This window comes from Mustela nigripes, chromosome 2, assembly GCF_022355385.1.
Source record: "Mustela nigripes isolate SB6536 chromosome 2, MUSNIG.SB6536, whole genome shotgun sequence".
In the NCBI taxonomy this organism is placed as follows: domain Eukaryota; kingdom Metazoa; phylum Chordata; class Mammalia; order Carnivora; family Mustelidae; genus Mustela; species Mustela nigripes.
The window spans coordinates 206,215,580-206,235,849 of record NC_081558.1 but is presented as its reverse complement, the minus strand read 5'-3'; the positions used below and the strand labels follow the sequence as shown (position 1 = coordinate 206,235,849).

Below are 20,270 nucleotides of genomic sequence, written 5' to 3'. Positions count from 1 at the left end.
ATTTGACAGAGACAGACACAGCGAGAGAGGGAACACAAGCAGGGGAAGTGGGAGAGGGAGAAGCAGGTTTCCTGCCATGGAGCAGGGAGCCCGATGTGGGACTCGATCCCAGGACCCTAGGATCATGACCTGAGCCGAAGGCAGATGCTTAGCCATATGAGCCAGCCAGGTGCCCCCAAAGGAGGATATTTAATTCCTTACGTGCAGCTTTCTCTTCCTTTGGTGTTTTCTCCCCGCTCCCCCGCAGCTGCGTCTGCAGTGTGGTTCTAGGTGCCCGTGTGTCTAGGTGCCCGTGCAAACTTCTCTTTTCCACGAAGGGTTTTGCTTCAGACAGAACCAGTTAGGCAAGGCTGTCAGGTATCTGTTCCTGTTCGCTGCTCCCGTTCCTGTAGGAGATCCTGGGTAGGGAATTTTAGTCTGATTTATTGGAGACTTATTTTTTTCCTCCTCTCCTTGTCATTTGACCCCAGGGAATTTTTTTTCCTTGGGATTGAAACAGGCTTCAATCCGCTTTTGTCCAGAATTTTTTTTTTTTTTCCCTTTCTTCTTCTTTTAAGGTGGGGGGTGCATGGGAGGAAGAAGTGTGAGGGCAGCCGGGCAGGGGGGCGGGGGGGACGGCGAGGAGATTTGGGCTACAATTTAAGTCCCATTCACCAGGAGGGCTTCCCATAATGCTCAGTGATTTGCAGTAATTAACTGAAGGGTCCCCACTGTACTCTTTGAAAGAAGGTTATCATTGTTCTTGTTTGCACAGATGAGCAGAATGATAGAGTAATCAGGTTCCGGCCACAAAGGGAGGCATTGTCTGGGCAAAGATCATTGAGAAACTCTTGAGCTCTCGTCTACTAGTTCTTTTGCCAGCTTCCCCCCTACTCACCCCCAAATCCCTGAGCTTGTTTTGGGTCATTATTGTGTTGGGGGTTGTACTTAGTTCAGCAGTTTCTAGGGCCCCCGGCAGTTTAGAATAGAGCCCTCGGGGAAGCACCCATTGGTTAAACAGACTAAACCAACTGGTCAACCGGTAACTGAGAATATTTATGATTGTAGAAGTTTCTCTTCTGGGGGCACGTGGGTGGCTCAGTCAGTTAAGTGGCTGCCTTCAGCTCAGGTCATGATCCCAGGGTCCTGGGATCGAGGCTCATATAGGGCTCCTTGCTCAGCAGAGAGCCTGCTTCTCCCTCTCCCTCTGCCTGCTACTCTCCCTGCTTGTGCGCTCTTTCTGTCAAATAAATAAAATCTTTTTTTTTTTTTTTTTTTTTAAAGAAGTTTCTCTTCTGGGCTCAGTTTTTCCAGAATTATAAACTGAAGAGTTACTGTTGGAACCACGTTATGCAGGATCTCTGCTTTTGCTTTGTGATGTTGGTTTATTTATTTTCTCCAATTCAGTCAACAAGTACATGGGAAGCCTGGCATATGTCACTTATTTTTGCGATCAGGTTTCTAGCAGCAGACAACCCAAAGTTCTTTTCCTATTGGAGATTATATTCTTGTGGGGGGAGATGCAGAAGAAAGAAGCAATTAAATAGACATGGTAGATCCAGTATTGATGTGTGCCACAGGGAAGTAACCAAGGTAATAATACAGGTACATATGAATATATAATCAGGGTAATACACCGGCCCTATATTTACATATGGCTGCCTGTATGTGTGTGTGCATGTATCTATAGGTGAATTTATCTGTTTTTTCTTTTTTTAAAGATTTTATTTATTTATGTGACAGTGAGAGAGAGATCACAAGTAGGCAGAGAGGCAGGCAGAGAGAGAGGCGGAAGCAGGCTCCCTGCTGAGCAGAGAGCCTGATTCGAGGCTCGATCCCAGGACCCTGAGATCATGACCTGAGCAGAAGGCAGAGACTTTAACCCACTGAGCCACTCAGGCGCCTGTTGGTGAATTTATCTGTTAATAAGGAGGTAGATAAATATGAGGCCAAATGGGCGCTTTTTCCCCTCCAGGATTTTTAACTTTTTTTTTTTTTTTTAAGATTTTATTTATTTGACAGACAGAGACCACAAGTAAGCAGAGAGGCAGAGAGAGAGGGGGAAGCAGACTCCCTGCTTAGCAGAGAGCCCAATGCGGGGCTCGATCCCAGGACCCTGAGATCATGACCTGAGCCGAAGGCAGAGGCTTAACCCACTGAGCCACCCAGGCGCCCCCAGGATTTTTAACTTTAATATCATTTATTTAGTGGCCTCATTTTGTGACGATAAGCTTAACTGATCATTGAATCACACAAGCATGGATGTTCATGAGCACACTATAGGCTTATTCTTTTTACAACTTGTGTTTACCGTTAAGAAGGTGAGGAGAATAGAGAAAATGTTTATCTGTTTCAAGTAGACATGTGCCTTTTGGTTTGTGATTTTTTTTTTTTTTTTTTTTTTGTCCCCCTCAGCAGCACCTTGAGCATAATAATCCTAGATCAGAGCTGTTTCTGTAATATGGTGTTGGATGTGGGATTTTTATCTGCCCGGATCTGGGTTTTCTTCTTTGCCAAGCTGGGAAAACACAAGATCTCATCTTCCTATTTTCACTTGGGACCAAAACCTTCCCCTGATACCCATGCAGAGAAGCTGTTTGGGTTCCTGTTTGTAATGTCTTTGCCAATCTGCTCATGGAGCTTCTAGGGGACTTAAAAGCCCAAAGAGGTGTGCCTTCTAACCACCGTGCTTGATGGCTGGGGGGCCCTGATGTTACCCAACGGTGTTTCATTCCCTAGACTGCTGCCAGTTGGCAGTCATCACCCTGGGAGTGGCCCGTGTGGGAATCTATGACAAGGAAGTTCCAAGACTCATCTCCAGCAACAAAGAATGGGTGGGGAGGTTTCATTTCAAGTCTGACTTGCTGTATCTCCTGGCACTCCCTTATATGAAAGGAAAGCCTGTGGGTGGCCCAAGTGGGACCTCACTTAAGCTCCTGGGACTTCGCTTATAGCCCATAGGATACACTTCAAGCTTGAGCTTGTGCTTGGGAAGAACTCTGGAGTCCTCACCGAGATGCCGCATCTCCTTGAGTCCTTGTCCCAGAGGCAGATTTAAACTTGGTGGGAAGAGGGGGGAGCGGATGCCCTTGGAAATATTTATCTGGGCTGCTGGCATCTGGCAAATATCTTAACAGAGTTTAGCTTCCCTTTATTTATTTATTTATTTTTAAAACAAAACAGAACTTTTATTCCCCCTTTTCCTAAACATAGGACACGTAAGGCCAGTAAGGGGGCTTTGCCACTTTCACGGACCCAGGTCCCTCCCATCTGATGGTCCTGCCGTCTTGGAAAGGGTTCTGTCTGAATGTCCTAGACTGACTAGTTCGCATATGGACCTTCCTTTGTTGAGGAGGGAAGCGATGCAGAAGGGGAAAGTTGCCCTTTCCTGAGGATGATTCCTGCAGCTTGTATGGCCCTTCTGCTTCTCTCCCATCGTCCAGGACTTTGCCACAGCGCATGTCCTGCTATAAAGGAAAAGAAGTCAGCTCTGGGTAGCCACGTGCTCAGCTACCTGGGGACTTGCTCTAGCTGAGGCAGAGGGAGAAGGATACTGGGGGACCGCTGTCACTTGCCTAAGAAGGGAATTACGGAATTCTGAGAAAATCAGTGGAGGAGTGGGTTAAGTTTAGATTTTTCACGTGGAATCACAAGAACCAGCACATCCTGTTTTTCCCGACGCTCAGGCACCGTTTTTCCAGAACGTAGAAACAACTCTGTGGCATTCAGGGAGAATCTTACTTAGCTTAACTTACTGCTCAAGGTCAATCCTGTGACCAGAAGGGCACCTACTTCTTGGAAACAGAACCTATACATTCTGTTACTATGTTTTCCTGGGATTTCGGACCGTGATGGAGTTCGCCAGCCTTTTGGTTCTATCTTAAATCCACGAAGGGCCCTCAAAGTCCTCGTGTATAGAGGTCAGAGATGAAATGCTTTGGCGGTGGGGTCAGTGTTGGCTTTTTAAAAAATTTCTATGAATTTGAAGATCTCATTGGCTTTATTAAGTAACTCATGAATCGGGCAGCGTCCCATCCAGCACGCGGAAGGATGCCCCCTGGAGGTGTGGCGTCGCGGGGACCCCTTGGAGCAGGGGAGCCCTCCTGACACCTCGCTCTTGTTGATGTCGTTCCTCACTGTTTGCAGGTGGCAGCTCGCACTGGGGAAACGGGAGTGAGACGTCGTACTCAGGCCATGTCCAGATCCGCCAGCAAGCGGAGGAGCAGGTTTTCTTCCCTTTGGGGTCTGGACACTACCTCCAAAAAGAAGCAGGGACGCCCCAGCATCAATCAGGTAGGAAGCAGGGCCAGGTCGCTTCCCCGGCCAGCTCCCGTTGGGCCTTGTGAGGGGGTGTGTGCGCCTTTATTGATCCTGGCTGCTCCTTCACATCGGCTGGTTGACACATGATGTTGCTTGCACGAGACTTTTAGTAGATAATGCGTACGCCTGACTTTGAACCCTGCTCTTAGTCTATCACCAGGCTCCTGTCTCCCCACCTGCATCCTTTCCGAACGCTGGTTAATTATAGACCTCCTGAAAGTGCACAATTCATCCTGAGTCTTCAGAAAAAAGCAAGGCTTGTTGATGAAGCCAAGTGGGCACCTGAGCACAGAGTTTTTTAGGCTGCCTCCGGCGCGGGATCAAAGGCAGCCGCTGGGGAAATTGGACTGTTTCTTTGCCCTTGGCTTTTTGGGGTTGACATTAAATGGGTAGCTCCTTTGCCTTTCGCCCAGATGCTGGGGCTCACAGGGGATCTCAGTACATGGCGAACGGCACCACCAAGAAGAGTGGTGGGGGGTCAGGCCTCCGAGAGTCGGATGCTGTCCCTTGTCCCTTATAACCCTTCTCGCCCAGACCGCCGTCCTACTAGAGTCACTTCTAGGAACTTTGCCCCATTGTCATTGTCATCCTTCTCCTCTGGTTTTGTGAAACGAGTGGCTCCAGGACCACTTGTTCGGGTTTTAGGGACTGAAGGAACATGGTTGTTGATCTTTTCAGGCAGAGGAGAGTGTTGGATTCGTGGATGATGGTGGCTGGAAAGGGTGGCAGTGAGTGTTTGTGGAGGGCACGGTAGGATTGCCGATTCACTCTGTGCCCTCACGCATGGTGAGAAGCCAGCTGACCACCTTCATAAAAAGATCCCTCCTTATTGGTTCTGATAATCCCAGCCTTCAGTGGGCTTAAGAACTGAAGTTTAAAAGAGATGTCAATCCTGAAAACCGATGTCCTGTGTTCTTCACTGACCACCATGCTCACCGTTTAAATGCGGGTTATCTGTGTCCTTGATGGAATTTGCAGGAAACCAGAGTCACAAATGATAAGGTAGCCAGGACCCCCTATGGTCTGTTCTGTGGTCTCTGGGGAAGGCGGGACATCCGAGTTTATTACTTGGGAGTTCGCTGCTGTGTAAATCTGAAGAAAAAACAGTTTAGAGGAGAGTCATTCTTTCTTTCTTTATTTCTTTCTTTCTTTTTAAAGATTTTATTTATTTATTTGAGAGAGAAGGAGCAGGGGGAGGGGCAAAGGGAGAGGCAGACTCCCCGTTGAGCAGGGAGCCCAAAGTGGGGCTCAATCCCAGGATCCTGGGTCCTGAGACAAAGGCAGATGCTTAACCGACTGAGCCACCCAGGTGCAGCGGAAAGTCATTATTTCATCCATAAAAAAATCACACAAGAGACTTGGCGGCTCATGCCTAAGCTCACCCACAGGGCACTTTCACAGTCAAGACTTCCCCCTCCTTCTGAGAGGTGGTGTGGTGTTGGATGTGAATCCCGTAAGGGCCGAGGGCTCAGACCACCACTAAAATATATGCCAGGGCTTTGAGGTTGGCAGCTCGGCTTGACCTTCTTTTCTATCAAAAGCCTTGCTTCACCTGCTTCTTCCGTGTAGGCGCCCAGTTGTGTTACATTTCCATCGCTGCCGAAGTAGATGACTCGCATTAACCCAGTCCAAGAGAATGTTTTAACGTATTTCAAAAATCAAAGGGTGATGCAATGTCTTCCAAGCAATTCTTGTTGCTTTTTCTTAAAGAGTTTACAAAATCTTCTTGCTTAGCCATAAGTACACCAACAGAAATTTACTTACTAATTCAGTACTTTGAAATCGACAAAAATCGTCTGTTTCTGTCGATCTCATTTACATCGGGAGAAAGGCTTTTTCTTAAGCATCTGTATAGTCCTGATAGTATCTGATTGGTTTAGAGCCAATATGTGTTATTTCTCCTGTCTCCATGTTTAGATTTTGACGACTTAGCAAAATTCATTTAATTTTGAACAACAGACAAATTTCTGTTTTGTTTTTTTTTTTTTTTTTTAATTAAAAAAAAAAAAAAAACTTTTTTTTTTTTTTTTTTTTTTTTTTTTAATTAAAAAAAAAAAAACAACCTTTTCTGTGTTGTAGAAGGTACTAGAAAAGTACGTTCTTGGGTTCTACTCCACAGAGTATGAAAAATTAATTATTGATAAACATTTGATCATGTCTAGGAGGGAACTGCAGAAACTCTTCAGTGTGAACAAACCTAGATCATTGCTTTAGCAGATGTATTGTCTTTAAATCTAAATGAATTATCCAGATCTAAGAGCTAACTTTCTCTTCTCTTCTTCTTCTTCTCCTTCTTCTTCTTTAGCTTTTTTCTTCTTCGAGTTGTCGAAGATCAGGGGAGGTGATCCAGTTAGAGGAACGTACTTTCCATGGTCTGCTACCATGGAATGCGCTCCCTATTTACGGATCTGATAGAGGAGTAGTTGGAAGCTCTGTAATGTTTTCTAAGAGCCGTGTCCATTCTCCGTCCCCCTCCCATGCCTCGTTTGCCCTCCTGACCAAGGTCTTTTTGAATATGATTCTTTTGTACGTGCAGGTGTTCGGTGAAGGAACGGATGCTGTAAAGAAATCTTTAGAGGGAATATTTGATGACACTGTTCCAGATGGCAAGGTAAAAATAAACACGTTCCTTTTCTAAAAGTACCACAAATGTATCAACATCACACAATTCATTGGTTTCTTGGGATCCTAAAATTAAGTGGACTCTGTTAAATACCGAAATGATCAGATCTTCAAAGTTATGTAACAGGTCAGTAAAATGTGGAAAAGCCTTTTATGTGTAAAACTTGGTAACAAAGAGAACACGCTCCTGCTGCCATAACATTTTCAGTACTTACCATTTGGAAGTGTAATTTCCCATCGAGAATTTAAGACAAAATTTGGGTTCTGGGGAGCTGAGTATTTTATGTCATTGCTGATTCCTTTTATATCCACTTTCCATTCCCAAGAAGTGAATTCGTACTGCCCTCCCTCTCTGCCCACACATGCTGTTTTGTTCCCCTTAATTTCAAAGAACTGTTCCGATAGTATATTCTTTAAACAACAACAACAAAAAAACTGCATTTGCCTCCTGAAAGACAAGTATTCAATTAAAGGTTCACAGACTTGTTCCAACCTTGTGCTTGGATTTAAAAGGGGTTGTCAAACTGCTCTGATTGAAAGCCCATAAAGAATATTGATTTTTTTTTTCCCCTGGGCTACTTTTTTCAGCCTCTAAATAAATGGACATTCCCCAGTTTTAAAGACCCTTGTAGTGATACCAGCAACCTCTTTGTTCGGGGGTTCTGATGTCGACAATGTGACCTTGGAAGGATCCTCTGGTTTTCGGACTCCGAATCGATATGACAGAGAGTTTAGCCCTTGGTTGCCATGCAACTCAGCAGCCGCGTCAGCAGCCTGGCGTTCTAGGTGGAGCGGAACCTCTGAAATCAGAGTGCCGGGGAGTGGGGGGGATGGGGGCGGGGTTCGGGCCACTGGAGGGGGGAGGAGAGGCGAGCAGCCACGGGCAGGCCTTCTCTCACTTTTGTGCTCGGACTGCTCCTGGATCGTGTCATCGTGTCAGCCGTCCTTGGAAATACCCAGCCACAGCCTCTCTTTGAAAGACTCTCTCTCCCTCTGATGAGACCTGGTGTAATTAAATCGCTGTACCTATATGCGATCCAAGCATAGTTTTTGATATTAATGGAGCCATTTCTGAAGTTAGGTAACTCATCTTGCATACGATTATTAGTTCGCTTTTAATGTTGGGATATCCTCTCCAGACACAGAGATCCTGGAACCCGTAAATGTTTTTCCTCTGGATTTCTGTGTCCCTTTTGTTTTTCCGTTTCTTGGAGATACTTCATTATTCCATTTCTTGGCTAGAATGCCTTGATCTCAAAGAGCAGTTTAGGTGCAAAACTTGGACCGATCCATTGCTAAGTATCATTTTTTTAACATGCTGCATGGGGACAGTAGGAGATTCCGATTTTAGTTAATGGGATTTAACCAAGGGGATTGCTTTTTTTGCCGATCCTTCCTTGGGGTTTAATTTATCTGCACATGCAACATCATTCAAAGCCAGAGCTGAAATTGTTTTCTCAAGTGAATTTAGCTCAGTAGCCTTTACAGAAGTAGGTCCCCCATTCTGGGATTCGTTCTTTTTGTGAATGGAAGTTGTTACGTTACCACCTGTCAGCCTTTGTTTGGAAATCTGTTTCTTCTTGTAATTTGTTAATACCAGCCTTGTTCTTGGTAACCTATAGATATGTATTTACTGATTGGTGGCCTGGTTTTAAACCAATAATCAAGTCTTATCAAAGCACATCTTGCCCATCAGTATTCTTTCTCCATTGCTGAAATCTAACATCATTCTTTGTTTCCTTATTTCAAAGAGATTGGACCCCTGCTTCATTGCTGTGGAGGATTTTAGCTGCCTGACTTAGATTAACCCAACCGCTGAATGCACGCATATCCCATCCTTACAAACTGGGCGCTACTCCCCGGCCCTCCCGCAGAGTGGTGGGGAGGATGGAGTGTGGCAACAGCCTAAGAAGGCCAGAAAGATCACGCCTTGAGGTTCCCTGAACGGCCCCTGGGAAATGGGGCCGTTTCTGTCCCAGAACTGTGCTGGAAGTCAATGCAAGCACAGAGACGATGGTCCACGTAAATACGAGTGCTAGAGCATCATCTTTTCTTTAAGAACGTCCCTGGGGCCTCACTGTTGCCTTTGAAACAGAACTCACCCGTAGATATTCTTGCTGCAGGAATTCCCTGCTCTAAATTAAGGCGGGTTGGTGGAAGAAATCCTAGCAAGAACACTGAGCTGAATGGATGAGCCATTTCTCTCTTTCTTCCAAATTTCAGTGCCCACTCACTCACACACGGCCCGCCTGTGGATGCTGTGGACCAGGTCTAAGAAACCGTATCTAAGAAATCTTTCCTTACTCTATTAAAGCTCTTCTCTCAATAACTTCTTCCTGCCTCTGAATGTCCCTTTCTTCAGCCAGTGCCACCATCTCTGCTCTGGGCCATGTTCACGGGAATAATTAATCCCTGCGTACGACCTGGGGATCGAAAAGCGCAAAGCCCTACCACTGTTGCCCGGCTAACTTGATTTCTTACCGTAGAGGGAAAAAGAAATGGTGTTGCCCAGCGTCCATCAGCACAATCCCGACTGCGACATTTGGGTCCATGAGTATTTCACTCCGTCCTGGTTCTGTCTGCCAAATAACCAGCCAGCCCTGACCGTCGTCCGGCCCGGGGACACTGCCCGGGACACCCTGGAGCTGATCTGCAAGGTATGAAGTTCCTTGGGTCGTTTCCTTGAGAAGAGCGGAGGGGGCTGGAGGAATTTCCCACGGTGCACGTGGAAGTTGGGAGGCGTGCTGGAGAGGCAGGCATTCCCAGTATACCTCCATTTCCCCTCGGAGCCGCTTGGGAATCCTTTGTGATCGTATGCATAATAAGCAGAAGCGAATTCTTTGGCTTTGGGAGGAGAGGGATTCTTTTTAAGTAGCTTCTTTCAATATGTGTATTTCATAGAATTGTAATGAGCATATCACACACTCATTGCAAAAATTGTAGACAATTCGGGTAAAGAACAAAGCGAGTGAAACCCACCCTTCCAGGATCTGGAAGTTATGCTGTAAACGGTCTGGCGTCTGTCTTCCCTTCTGTTTTCCACACGCACACACACGCGTGTATTTAATGGTATCGTGTTTTGCGTGCTGTGTATAACCTGCTTTTTGACAGCAGCAGACACGCCGTTGTATCTGGGGAGGGAAAAACTGAAAGAAATACGTGTGACCTCTAGGATGGGAAACTCCCTTTCCTATAAAACAGAGCATTAGCCTCTTTTTGTGTGAGTATGTGGCAGATGCCTGAGCTCATTCTCTCTGCTTTCACTTGAAGCTGAGAAACTTCCTAATCTTTCTCAAGGTCAACATGGTGTTATTTTTTTTCTCTCCCGACGGGCAGCCGTTGGAAGTCCCTTGAGTGGAGGAAGCAAAGAGGAAAGCAAAGAGTTTTCCTCATGGGCCCGTTTTTACTTTCACACAATTGATAGCACTAATAGTCCCATTTAGTTCTATCAAGTCCGAGAAAGAACTGATGCCCCCCACCCATTACACAGATGGAGAAAGTGAGGCCCAGAGAGCCGTAGCTCCTGGCCCTGGGCTCACATCACAGTCAGTTTGCAAAAAGGGGGATTGAACCCACATCCACCGAGGTTCTGAGCCTCAGTGTACCCTCCGGCACCAGATTGCTCATCAGGAAGGGTAGGATGTAAGGGTCAGAAGAATCTAGAATCTGTTCTTGAGACCGTGTGATGGTTTTCCCCAGGGCCACGAAAGGGCAAGTAGAGACCTTTGTGGCATAATTTTGCCCTGGAAGAAACTGGATGGAGACAGTGACATTTTGAGGACCTCCTCACTCAACACAATGGTTTATTAAACTGCCCAGCTTTCTGTCCCATAGCAAGCACCTCAATGCTGTGTGTACCTCTGCAATCAGCAATTTTTAAATTTGTTAAAGAAAACAAATCACTAGGGCCTTTGTAAGGGGGGAAAAATGGCTCTTTTTATGAGTGGGAGAAATGAAACAGTCTGGCTCAAATAAGCCTTATGTGCAGGAAATGTAGAAGGACCATTTGTTTCGGGACAAAGCTAAAACCAGCCCCCATATAGGTGTTAAAAATAAATGATACTGTTACATGCTTTGAATCCTTCATGTACATGAATTCCAGCTTTTTGAAGATAATGGTATTTCTGTTCACATTTTTCATTTTAATTACTTAACAAAATTGGCCTATTGAGGATTTCTGCATTCTTTTATTTATAGATTAGCACGATTCTTTAGAGACCCATTAATATTCTGCCGAGCTGTGGGAGTTATTCTCAGAACTGCAGCTGAAGGTGTCAAAAGTAGGACTCTGGTGCTTTTTTTTTTTTCCCCCATAAGCCAAACTTACTTGGCATTACTTTAGGGCCTCCTGTATCCATCAGCCTCAGACACAATTAGGGATGGAAGGGTAGGTCAGTTTTCCAGTGACCATCGATGGGTGGAAAATTGAACAGTGAGTGGGGAAAATAATGATGGGCCCAATCTGAGATACTTTTCAAGCAGTTGCCTTGATAGAAACCCAAGGAATGAGGAGTAGTATTGTCGCAGCAACTAGAGACCGTCTCTACAAAGATAGTTGGATCTGTCCCCCTATGAAGTGTTTATTTCTATCGCTGGAAAGGCTTTTCATGGTGTCATGAGGACAGAAGGTCATCCTGTCCAACTTTCCTTGGATCCTCAACTCTTTTTCCCCCAAAGTAGAAATAAAGACAAAAAACAATATGGCGTGGGACAAGCTTAAGTGTCACGAGTTTAAAAATGGAAAACTTCTGTGTGCCCTTTAAGAAATTGATGGTCTCTGGAAAAACACCCATGTAGGACAAATTATATAGTGTGCTGGGAGCCAGGTGCCTTCTAAAGCTGGCTGCTTCTCTGGAAAACACTTTATTGTCATTAGTAGAGCCGGCTTTATTCTTAAGAGGGAAAGAGATAATGGGGAAACCGTGCTACGTATTATTAATGATCTAATTAATGGGGAGTGTTTTTTTCTGTTGGAGGAGGGACTGAAAAAGAAAGGTGATTGTCAGAATGTCTGTCTATTATTTCTTTATTGTCATTCTCAACGTGGGTGATGGATGCTTTTTCTGATATTTAATAATCAATCTCTTTCTTCTGTCTCTTGCATTCAGCTCATTCTCTTTCCTATTCTATCTGATCCACATCATTTCCCATCAGTTTGTCATCTACCATCCGAGAACCAGTCAAGTTCTGGTATAGTAAATGTTTCAAGATCTACATTTCATGTACCGTTCATGTTATGGATGTTATGGAAAAGATTGTTGCTAAATATAGCAGGTAACCACGTTGGCCTATGGGTTTTCTATATATTCGATCATTGCAATTACCAAAATAATTGCAAAAAAATTCATTCATCCATAGTCACTGATATTATTCATGTGTGGCCCTGGGATGAGTTTTATTTCATGCCGTCCCTATGTTGGCTTATGCCTTTGATTATTCTATAACCATTGGCTTTTAAAAAAAAAAAAGTCACCTTGAAGAGGAGGATAAATATCTTTGGAAATTCTATGGTAGTTGCGTGCGCACGCACGTGCGCGCTTGTGTGTGTGTGTGTTTGCATGGATTTCTGTATGTGGTAACTGCATGCTTTTATGTTTCCCTGAGAAGTTGGACCAAAATGGAAGAGCAATCCCATATGGATTGAAAGATCACATTATTATCCATTATAATTGGCTCAGACTATTTACTGAAAAAAGCTGCATTGTCTTTTACTACTTCATCCTTTGAAGTAGATGCAAATTAAAAAAAATATATGCCAACCCAGCTAATACTTGTTCTATGGTAATATTCATCTTTGGGTATGACATGTGGCTACATGGCCTCAAAATGAAATCAGATGGTCTCTAAGTAATTCAAGTAATGCACTTTGGAAAACTGATTGGTACCACTTAAATCCCTCACTGATTTTTCTCTTGAGTTAGAAAGCTTTCTCTTGAATGTTTTACAAGTCTACAGCAGGCCAAATATTTAGAATTGCCATGTTAAAATATTTATTGATGCTTGGAATTCTTTTTTGCACAAAGATGTATTGCGAACATGGTAATTTGCTCGACCTGCCTTGGTATTGACTAGCAGATACTCGGGGAGCACAAAATTCTCCTTGAAAGTTCTGACGATCTGATTTAATTCATTAGGATGAAGAAGTTCATTGGTTAATTCATTAGGATCAGTATTAAAAATTTTGTTTGTTGCATATGCCATTTTTGTTTTTCAAAATCATCAGGACATTATTGTACATAGCTTTATGAAGTTTGGAAAAGGCGGTGGGGGAGGGAGGCGGCAAGAATGGGCCTCATTATCACTGTTGTCTTTGCTGTGCTCCTTGAAGTGAGGTACCTTGACAGCTGTCATTTGTCATTCTCTGTACATCTGTGCAAGTGTTTCAGCACAGGAGAACTTCAGGTGTGCTGAGAATCTCCAGTCTTCATCAGGACCATCTTAAGATGTTTGGTGCCTGAAGTGGGGCATTTGTCTCACACTGAGCGTTCAGGAACCAGAAACCTCTTAGGTGAGGTTGCTGTTCGGGTCCAACTTCCAGAAGACCGTCTGACTAAGTCACAGCCTCATTGGGAGTATCCGCAAAGTGTTTATTAACGATGACAGTAGGGTTGCCAAGTAGACTTGTTCCCTACCACGACCCGATGGAATTTCATTTCTGTTTCCTTACCACGACAGTCAGAAACAGATGGTGGACACAAGTTTTTTTCTTCTACTTAAAGATTTCAGTGAAGACCTGGGTAGGTGGGAAGCAGTTGCAGCTTCTGTCTCTGGAGGGAAACTTTCCTGATCCTTTTCCCCTAAATATTATTATTTCATGGATGTTTGTCTCAGCAGCTCTCCCACAAGCAATAGATCGCACACTTGAAAACTTGCCCGTTCTATGCTTCTCTGGATTATCCGTACGCTCGTGTTGTCTTAGACACTGACCATCTGGGTTGGTGTGACACTGGGCATTGGACCAACGGTGCCTGTGATCACACGACGAGCTTCAGACCCTCACTTGACTTGGGAGAGGATACACAGTGGGGGTTCCGAAGAGTCACTGATAGAAAACTTGCTCATCATCGTGCTAGATGTTCAGAACACACTCATTTGCACTCTCTGGAAATGTGCGGGATTGAAATTGCGGTCTCTGGAAATGTGCCTAAGGCAGGATGCCTGTCTTGTATGTATCTTTATTCAAAAAGCAAAGGCCCCACCCGACCACCTTCCATTTTCTGCACACCCTTTCTCCATAGCCATACAGACGCCTACAGGCTTCGTTTCTATTTCTGCAGTGCCTCACACGGGGTTGGGGACACTTACAAATTTATTAGATGGGATCGAATGACTGTTATTGGAATAATTGTTGGCATGATCTTAGTTGGGCCTTGAAAATGTTGTTGGGGAGGTGGGCAGGGTAAGCAGGAGGAGCTTGAAAGCAGTGAAAAATCCATTTCACTTACCTTTAAATAATTATCCCCATTGGAGCTTTGGGTGGGAAGAGATTTTATATTTACGAAAAATGTCAGACTTGTGTAAGAGAAGAGAATCATGTCATAAACCTCCTGCATGTCATACTATCACCAAGGTCCTGTGATTCCCGAAATTATGTTTCGACTGTTTACCAACTCCCTTCCCTGCTCTGAATTGTTTTGGAGGCGAATTGCAGATATCATATCTTTATCTCCTAGTACTTGAGGATGAATCTCTAAAAGATAAGGCTTTAGAAAAAAATAACTTGATTCAAACATTTTGTAACAATCATTTTCAGGCTGCCATGTAACTTTCGAAGAGCATTTTCTTATGTTTTTCTCTGCATCTTCATGAATTTAGACGGAGGGTTAGTCATAAAACCACATATGCCGCCATGGCTTCCCCCACCTGCAATGTTAAACTGAGGGTGACTTTCTAGAGGGGAAAAATCAGTTGACCCGTTCTGGACCAAAGGAGAAGGCCTGGATATTTCAATCCTTAACGATTTTAGAATTGTTTTCTTTGGGCAAGTCATTCAGTGTGTTTCCAAAGCTGGACCTGTGCCCGTCTGCACTGCCCCCGGAGGGAGTCTCACTCGGGGTGTATATAAATAAGACTGAAATCCAAATGCCTTGTCTTCACACTGACTCGCCTGCAAATGAACTGTTAACAACTGTCCCAGTGTCCCCATGTGGTTAGAAAAACAACTTTGCTGGGCACAGCTTTTCTCTACCACTGGGAGTACTTCCTTGCCTTTCTGTTACTCTGCTCCTTTAATCACCTTTGTGTGTTTGGAATTATGTGGAAGGGCTTCTTTGATCTGGTGGGTTTTGTTGCAAAACCGGTGTTAAAGGGTATGACTCAGATCAGCAGCAGTGGAGAAGCTACTCAGTTATTTCCATGGAATCATAAAGTCATAGCTACCCATGGGATGTTATTCATCTATTGAATGAAAATGCTTTCAAGATTTGAGTTTTCAACGTAAACCTTCTAAGAGGTATAGAAACATTACCCCCCTCTGCAGTGAGAAATCTCTGGAGTCTAGAAATCTCTAGAACTCTCTAGAATTCTCGGGATGGTAATATGTCAGTGGGCACTAATGATTCCTTTTTACTATTGAACAGACATTGTCTTTTCTTTTTCCTTCCTCTTGTCCCAGACACATCACCTGGATTATTCCGCTCATTACCTGCGTCTGAAATTCCTAATAGAAAACAAAATGCAACACTACGTTCCAAAGCCCGAGGAGGACATTTATGAGCTGGTAATGTTTATGACTGTTGTCCAAGTACATTCTGTGGGAGATTATTTTTAAATTATATGTGTGCCCGTGCTAATTGTGGTTGGTGAAGAGGAACGAATTCTAAAATAAATGAGCCTCCTTCAGCGCTCTAAACTTGGTGAAGGTGGCCTTACTTCTCACAATGTGTCTGCCGAGTAGAAATGCCACCTTTGTGCGATCGTGAAAGATTGAAATCCGGAGCTGCCCCTGAGAATTTTAGTTGCTTTCCTTGTGGCTTTGGCAGTCCTTTGTTTTGAATCAGTGACTCAGAGATCAGCTGGCTCTTGTTGGGGGTGTAGGGGGGAAGCACTAACTTCCGTGTTGACTGACTCCTACCTGTGTATGGGAACCGACGGGTCGAGTTCCGTGGGATGAAAAGGCGGCGCTGGGATTGTATGTCCCCGTCTTTTATAACTGTCCTTACGGCAGTTCCTGGGGACATTTACATAGGTTCGAGCCTCGGGACATGGGTTCTAAACTCGAGCTGAGTTTTATATTGGCCCTACTGCTTACTCATTTTGTGGTATTGGCAAAGAAAGAGGTGCTGATAGAGTTGACCCCTGAACAGTGCAGGGGCCCCGGGGCATTAACTGCCTGCATCCCAAAAATTCGAGCGAATTTTTGATTTCCCTGAAACTGAACTGCACATAGCTTGCTGTTGACTGGAAATCTCACCCATAGTGTTGACAGTCAATGAACGCATAGTTTGTATGTTGCATCCATTATGTCCTGTATTGTTGCAATAAAGTAAGCTGGAGAAAAGAAAACGTTATTAAGAAAGTCACAGGAAGAGGGGGCGCCTGGGTGGCTCAGTTGGTAAAGCAGCTGATTTCAGCTCAGGTCATGATCTTTGGGTCCTGGGATCAAGCCCTGCATTGGGGGTCCCTCACTCATCACCGAGTCTGTTTGTTCCTCTCCCTCTGCTGCTCCCCCTGCTCGTGCTCTCTCTCTCTCTCTCTCTCAAATAAATAAATAAAATCTTTTTTAAAAAGTTATAAGGAAGAATAAATACATTTACAGCCCTCTAAAAAAAACTATGTAAAAAATGGACCGATGTAGTTCAAACCCTTGTTGTTCAAGGGTCATCTGTGCTTAATTTTGAGGATTTCGCAAAGATTAGACATCATGATGCACATAGTAGATACTCAGTCAAAGGTGGTCCCAGCAGCAAGACGGCGACAAGTTCCTTTTTTGTTAGGCGAGTGGTACGTTTTTCAGTTCCAGGAAGAGACGTTTGAGGAGCAAGGCGCCTCTCTCTTGGAATTCGTTCTTCCCTCTCTGCACTTAGTCATTCCTCTGGGGGCCACCGTGCTTCTTGCCACGGAAACACGAATGATAACAGCATGACTTCAGACACGCTTGCACCACAGAAAGCAGAACTGGAAACTTAAACCCCAGTAGTCTCTCTCTCTGAAAAGGAGAAGCGTGATTTAAAATTTAGTGAGGAATTTTGTTTCCAATCCACTGTTTTTTTGACGTTCACTTCGTGTATGCTAGAGCTCAGCGAGCGAGAAGCACGCAGTTCGAGGAGTTTGAACCCATGTATGCCGTCCTGCTTCCTGTGCTATGGTCCTAAGTTAGAACGTTGCCATCATCCTGAAATATTCCCTCGTGCGCCTTTAAGTGTTGCTAATGAAATCGGAGAAGGAGTGCGTCCGCTGCGCATTTCTGAGCCACGCAATCAACAGAAGAAGGTCAAAACCAGTCTATTTCCAAGCATCGCCTAAATAATGGACTGTTAACAGAAGAGGGAACTTTTAGCGGAGAGTAGCTGATTTGTTTTTCCCCCCTCTGGCTTGTGGAAGAGCCCCAGCTTTGTTCTTTCTGAGCAGAGGAAAGAAAACCCTGTTCCTTACGTAAAAAAGGAAAGCGCGTTGGCAGTAAGACTGGAATCGCCGCCAGATCACCCATGTGTTTGCATCTTGGTGGTCGTGACTTTCCTATATCGCACCTGACCCACTTCCGTGTCCCTCGCCTCCCACGCATAGCAAGTGCTTGAGACACGTCTTACGAAATTATATAGACTCAATTACTGTTTTTGAGTCTTGGCCGTTGTGTAGTTCATCTAATGTAGGGGACAGAGGTGTGCCAAGGTTAGTCTGTTTATATCTACGGTTGCTGGACAGATGTTCTAATTATAATTTTTTAAAAGAATCTAAAATGCGAACAGAGCATGGTATTCTCTCTTGCTCGTTGCGAAAGGTCTCCAGCTTGGAGATCCCTGAGGAGGCAAACGCCGGAGACTCATTAATTTTATTGTTCAGACTGAAAGGGAGTATTGCTTACTCACATCTCTGTTTTTATCGGATTCTGAACTTTTTTGTTCTTTTTTTTTTTTTTTTAAGATTTTATTTATTTGAGAGAGAGAAGCAGAGAAAGAGAGCATGGTTGGGGCAGGGGTGGAACGAGAGGGAGAAGCAGACTCCCCGGCCGAGCAGGGAGCCTGAGACCGGGAGGGGCTCGATCACAGGACCCCAGGATCATGACCTGAGCCCAAGGCAAATGCTTCACTGACTGAGCTGCTCAGGGGCCCAGGAATTTTTGGTTCGTAAGATAGCCTGGGCAACTTGGTAAAGCCTGCATGAAACAAAATACGTCGGCTTGCCAGTGGCCTAATTATGTTGAAATAATTATTAAAAAGAGTCTTAAAATTATAGATAATATATGTGCTTATTTATTGGGTCATTAAATAATAAGAGCTAGCGGTAAGTCTGATAGCTCCTGCTGTTTTGAAGTCGTGATGAGCATGAGTAACACTTTGAGGTAGTAGTGGCCACTAGAATGTGACTGGGAAATAACTAATTTTTTTCTCGTGACAGGTCACAGCGACTGCTAATACTCCTGTATTTGTTGCCTGCATGTATTTCTGATTGGAGATTTCAGTTGCTTCAAATGCTAGGTTTCAGTTACTGGTTAATGAATGAATATAAAGATGTTATTTTTTTTTTTTTTCACCATGTAAGTTTATACCCCCCCTTGAATTCTGCCCAAGGGTTCCTGGTTTCCAGTCCCTGGTACAGGCCATTAACTGGTTCTGATGTCCTTCTGAGGCAAGAGGTATTTGAACCCACAGTGTGCCTAGAGGCTCTTTGAGAGTTTGCAGATTTCAACGTGTTGACCCTTACTGACCAAGCATCAGACCACTTGTGGTTAATTGGTTCCCAGTGCCCACCTCCATTTTATCTTTATTTTTATTTATTTTATTTTTTAAAAAACATTTTATTTATTTATTTGACAGAGATAGAGAGGCAGTCAGAGAGTGGGGGGGGAATAGCTCCCCGAGAAGCAGAGAGCCCGATGCGGGACTCGATCCCAGGACCCTGAGATCATGACCTGAGCCGAAGGCAGAGGTTTAACCCACTAAGCCAGCCAGGTGCCCCATTTTTATTTTTAAAGATTTTATTTATTTGTAAGAGAGAGCAAGTGCACTCACAAGCGGGGTAGTGGCAGGCAAAAGGAAAGAGGGAAGCAGGCTCCCTGCTGATCAAAGAGCCCGTTGGGGGACTCGATCCCAGGACCCTGGGATCATGACCTGAGCCGAAGGCAGACGCTTAACCCACTGAGCCATCCAGGCGCCCCTCCTCCATTTTATTTTTGACAGACCAGGGAAGCTCATGGATGTACAAAGTGGTTTTCTCAAAAAGAACTCATTTACAGATGACTGTCCCATTATATCATCTATAAAGGATTCTCAGACATTGTTTTACCCACCGTTCTTTCGTAGGAAAGCCGGTAGTTATTAGGAAAAGTGTGTACTGGATTTTAAAGACTTCAGGGGTCTGGCATGTTCACTCTGTGGCTTAGGGGGATCCTCATGCTTGTGAATGGCTGCAACGTGTTGGTGACCTGTTCGTCTGCTTGGCTGTTTACTTTCTGATATAAGTGCTATCTCCTTGGCTACTTTTTCAGATTTGGTGGTTGGGCCCAGTGGATGGGATGATAATGAATGAGAAGCACTGGCTTTTCAAAACCCATTTTAAATGTGTTTTCCTTGAAGCGACGGGGGAATAAAGAGTTTGCAGAAACACTGATTAATTGATTTCCTAACCAGTACATATTTATTTAGCACTTCTGTGTGCCTACCACGACTATAGCTGTTCCAGGCACTGGGAGACGCCATCAAAAATCCTTCCTCCTAGGGACGCCTGGCTGGTGCAGCCCACAAACCATATGATTCTTAATCTTGGGGTCATGAGTTCAAGTCCCACCTTGGGCGTAGAGCCTACTTAAAAAAAAAAAAAAGATGGAAAAAAGTCTCCATTCTTCATGGAACTGATATTCAAATTTGTGAAGACAGATATAAAAATATATAATTTTTTTGCATAAAAACATGTAAATGCACACTTTCGGAGGATGTCAAGAGCTTGGAGAGGAAAGGTTAGGTCTAGGGGACTGAAAATTGGGGCATCTGGAGGCCAAGGGTGCTGCTCCTTCAGCTGTGTTTGGAGTGATGTGTGAACAGAAGTGAAGTGAGACCACGAGTCATGGAGGTATTTTGGAGGGAAGTGTTTTAGGCTGAGGGAACAGAGAGGGTTGAGGCCCTGTCAGGGGGCGGGGGGCGGGAGTGGTGGGAGTGAAGGGGGTTTGCTTGCTGTGTGAGGAGGGCCGTGGG

At 44.5% G+C, this 20,270-nt stretch overlaps 1 protein-coding gene across 7 annotated transcripts in view; it reads left to right on the top strand.

Annotated features, from left to right (window-relative positions):
• TIAM1 (TIAM Rac1 associated GEF 1) overlaps positions 1 to 20,270 on the top strand; it is a 383,207-nt gene that overhangs the window by 291,935 nt on the left and 71,002 nt on the right. For all 7 annotated transcript variants that reach the window (XM_059392241.1, XM_059392243.1, XM_059392242.1 and 4 more), the window contains 4 exons: positions 4,126 to 4,272; positions 6,836 to 6,910; positions 9,408 to 9,578; positions 15,536 to 15,640. In XM_059392241.1, coding sequence (XP_059248224.1) covers positions 4,126 to 4,272; positions 6,836 to 6,910; positions 9,408 to 9,578; positions 15,536 to 15,640 — 498 coding nt within the window. The remainder of the gene's footprint in view (positions 1 to 4,125; positions 4,273 to 6,835; positions 6,911 to 9,407; positions 9,579 to 15,535; positions 15,641 to 20,270) is intronic.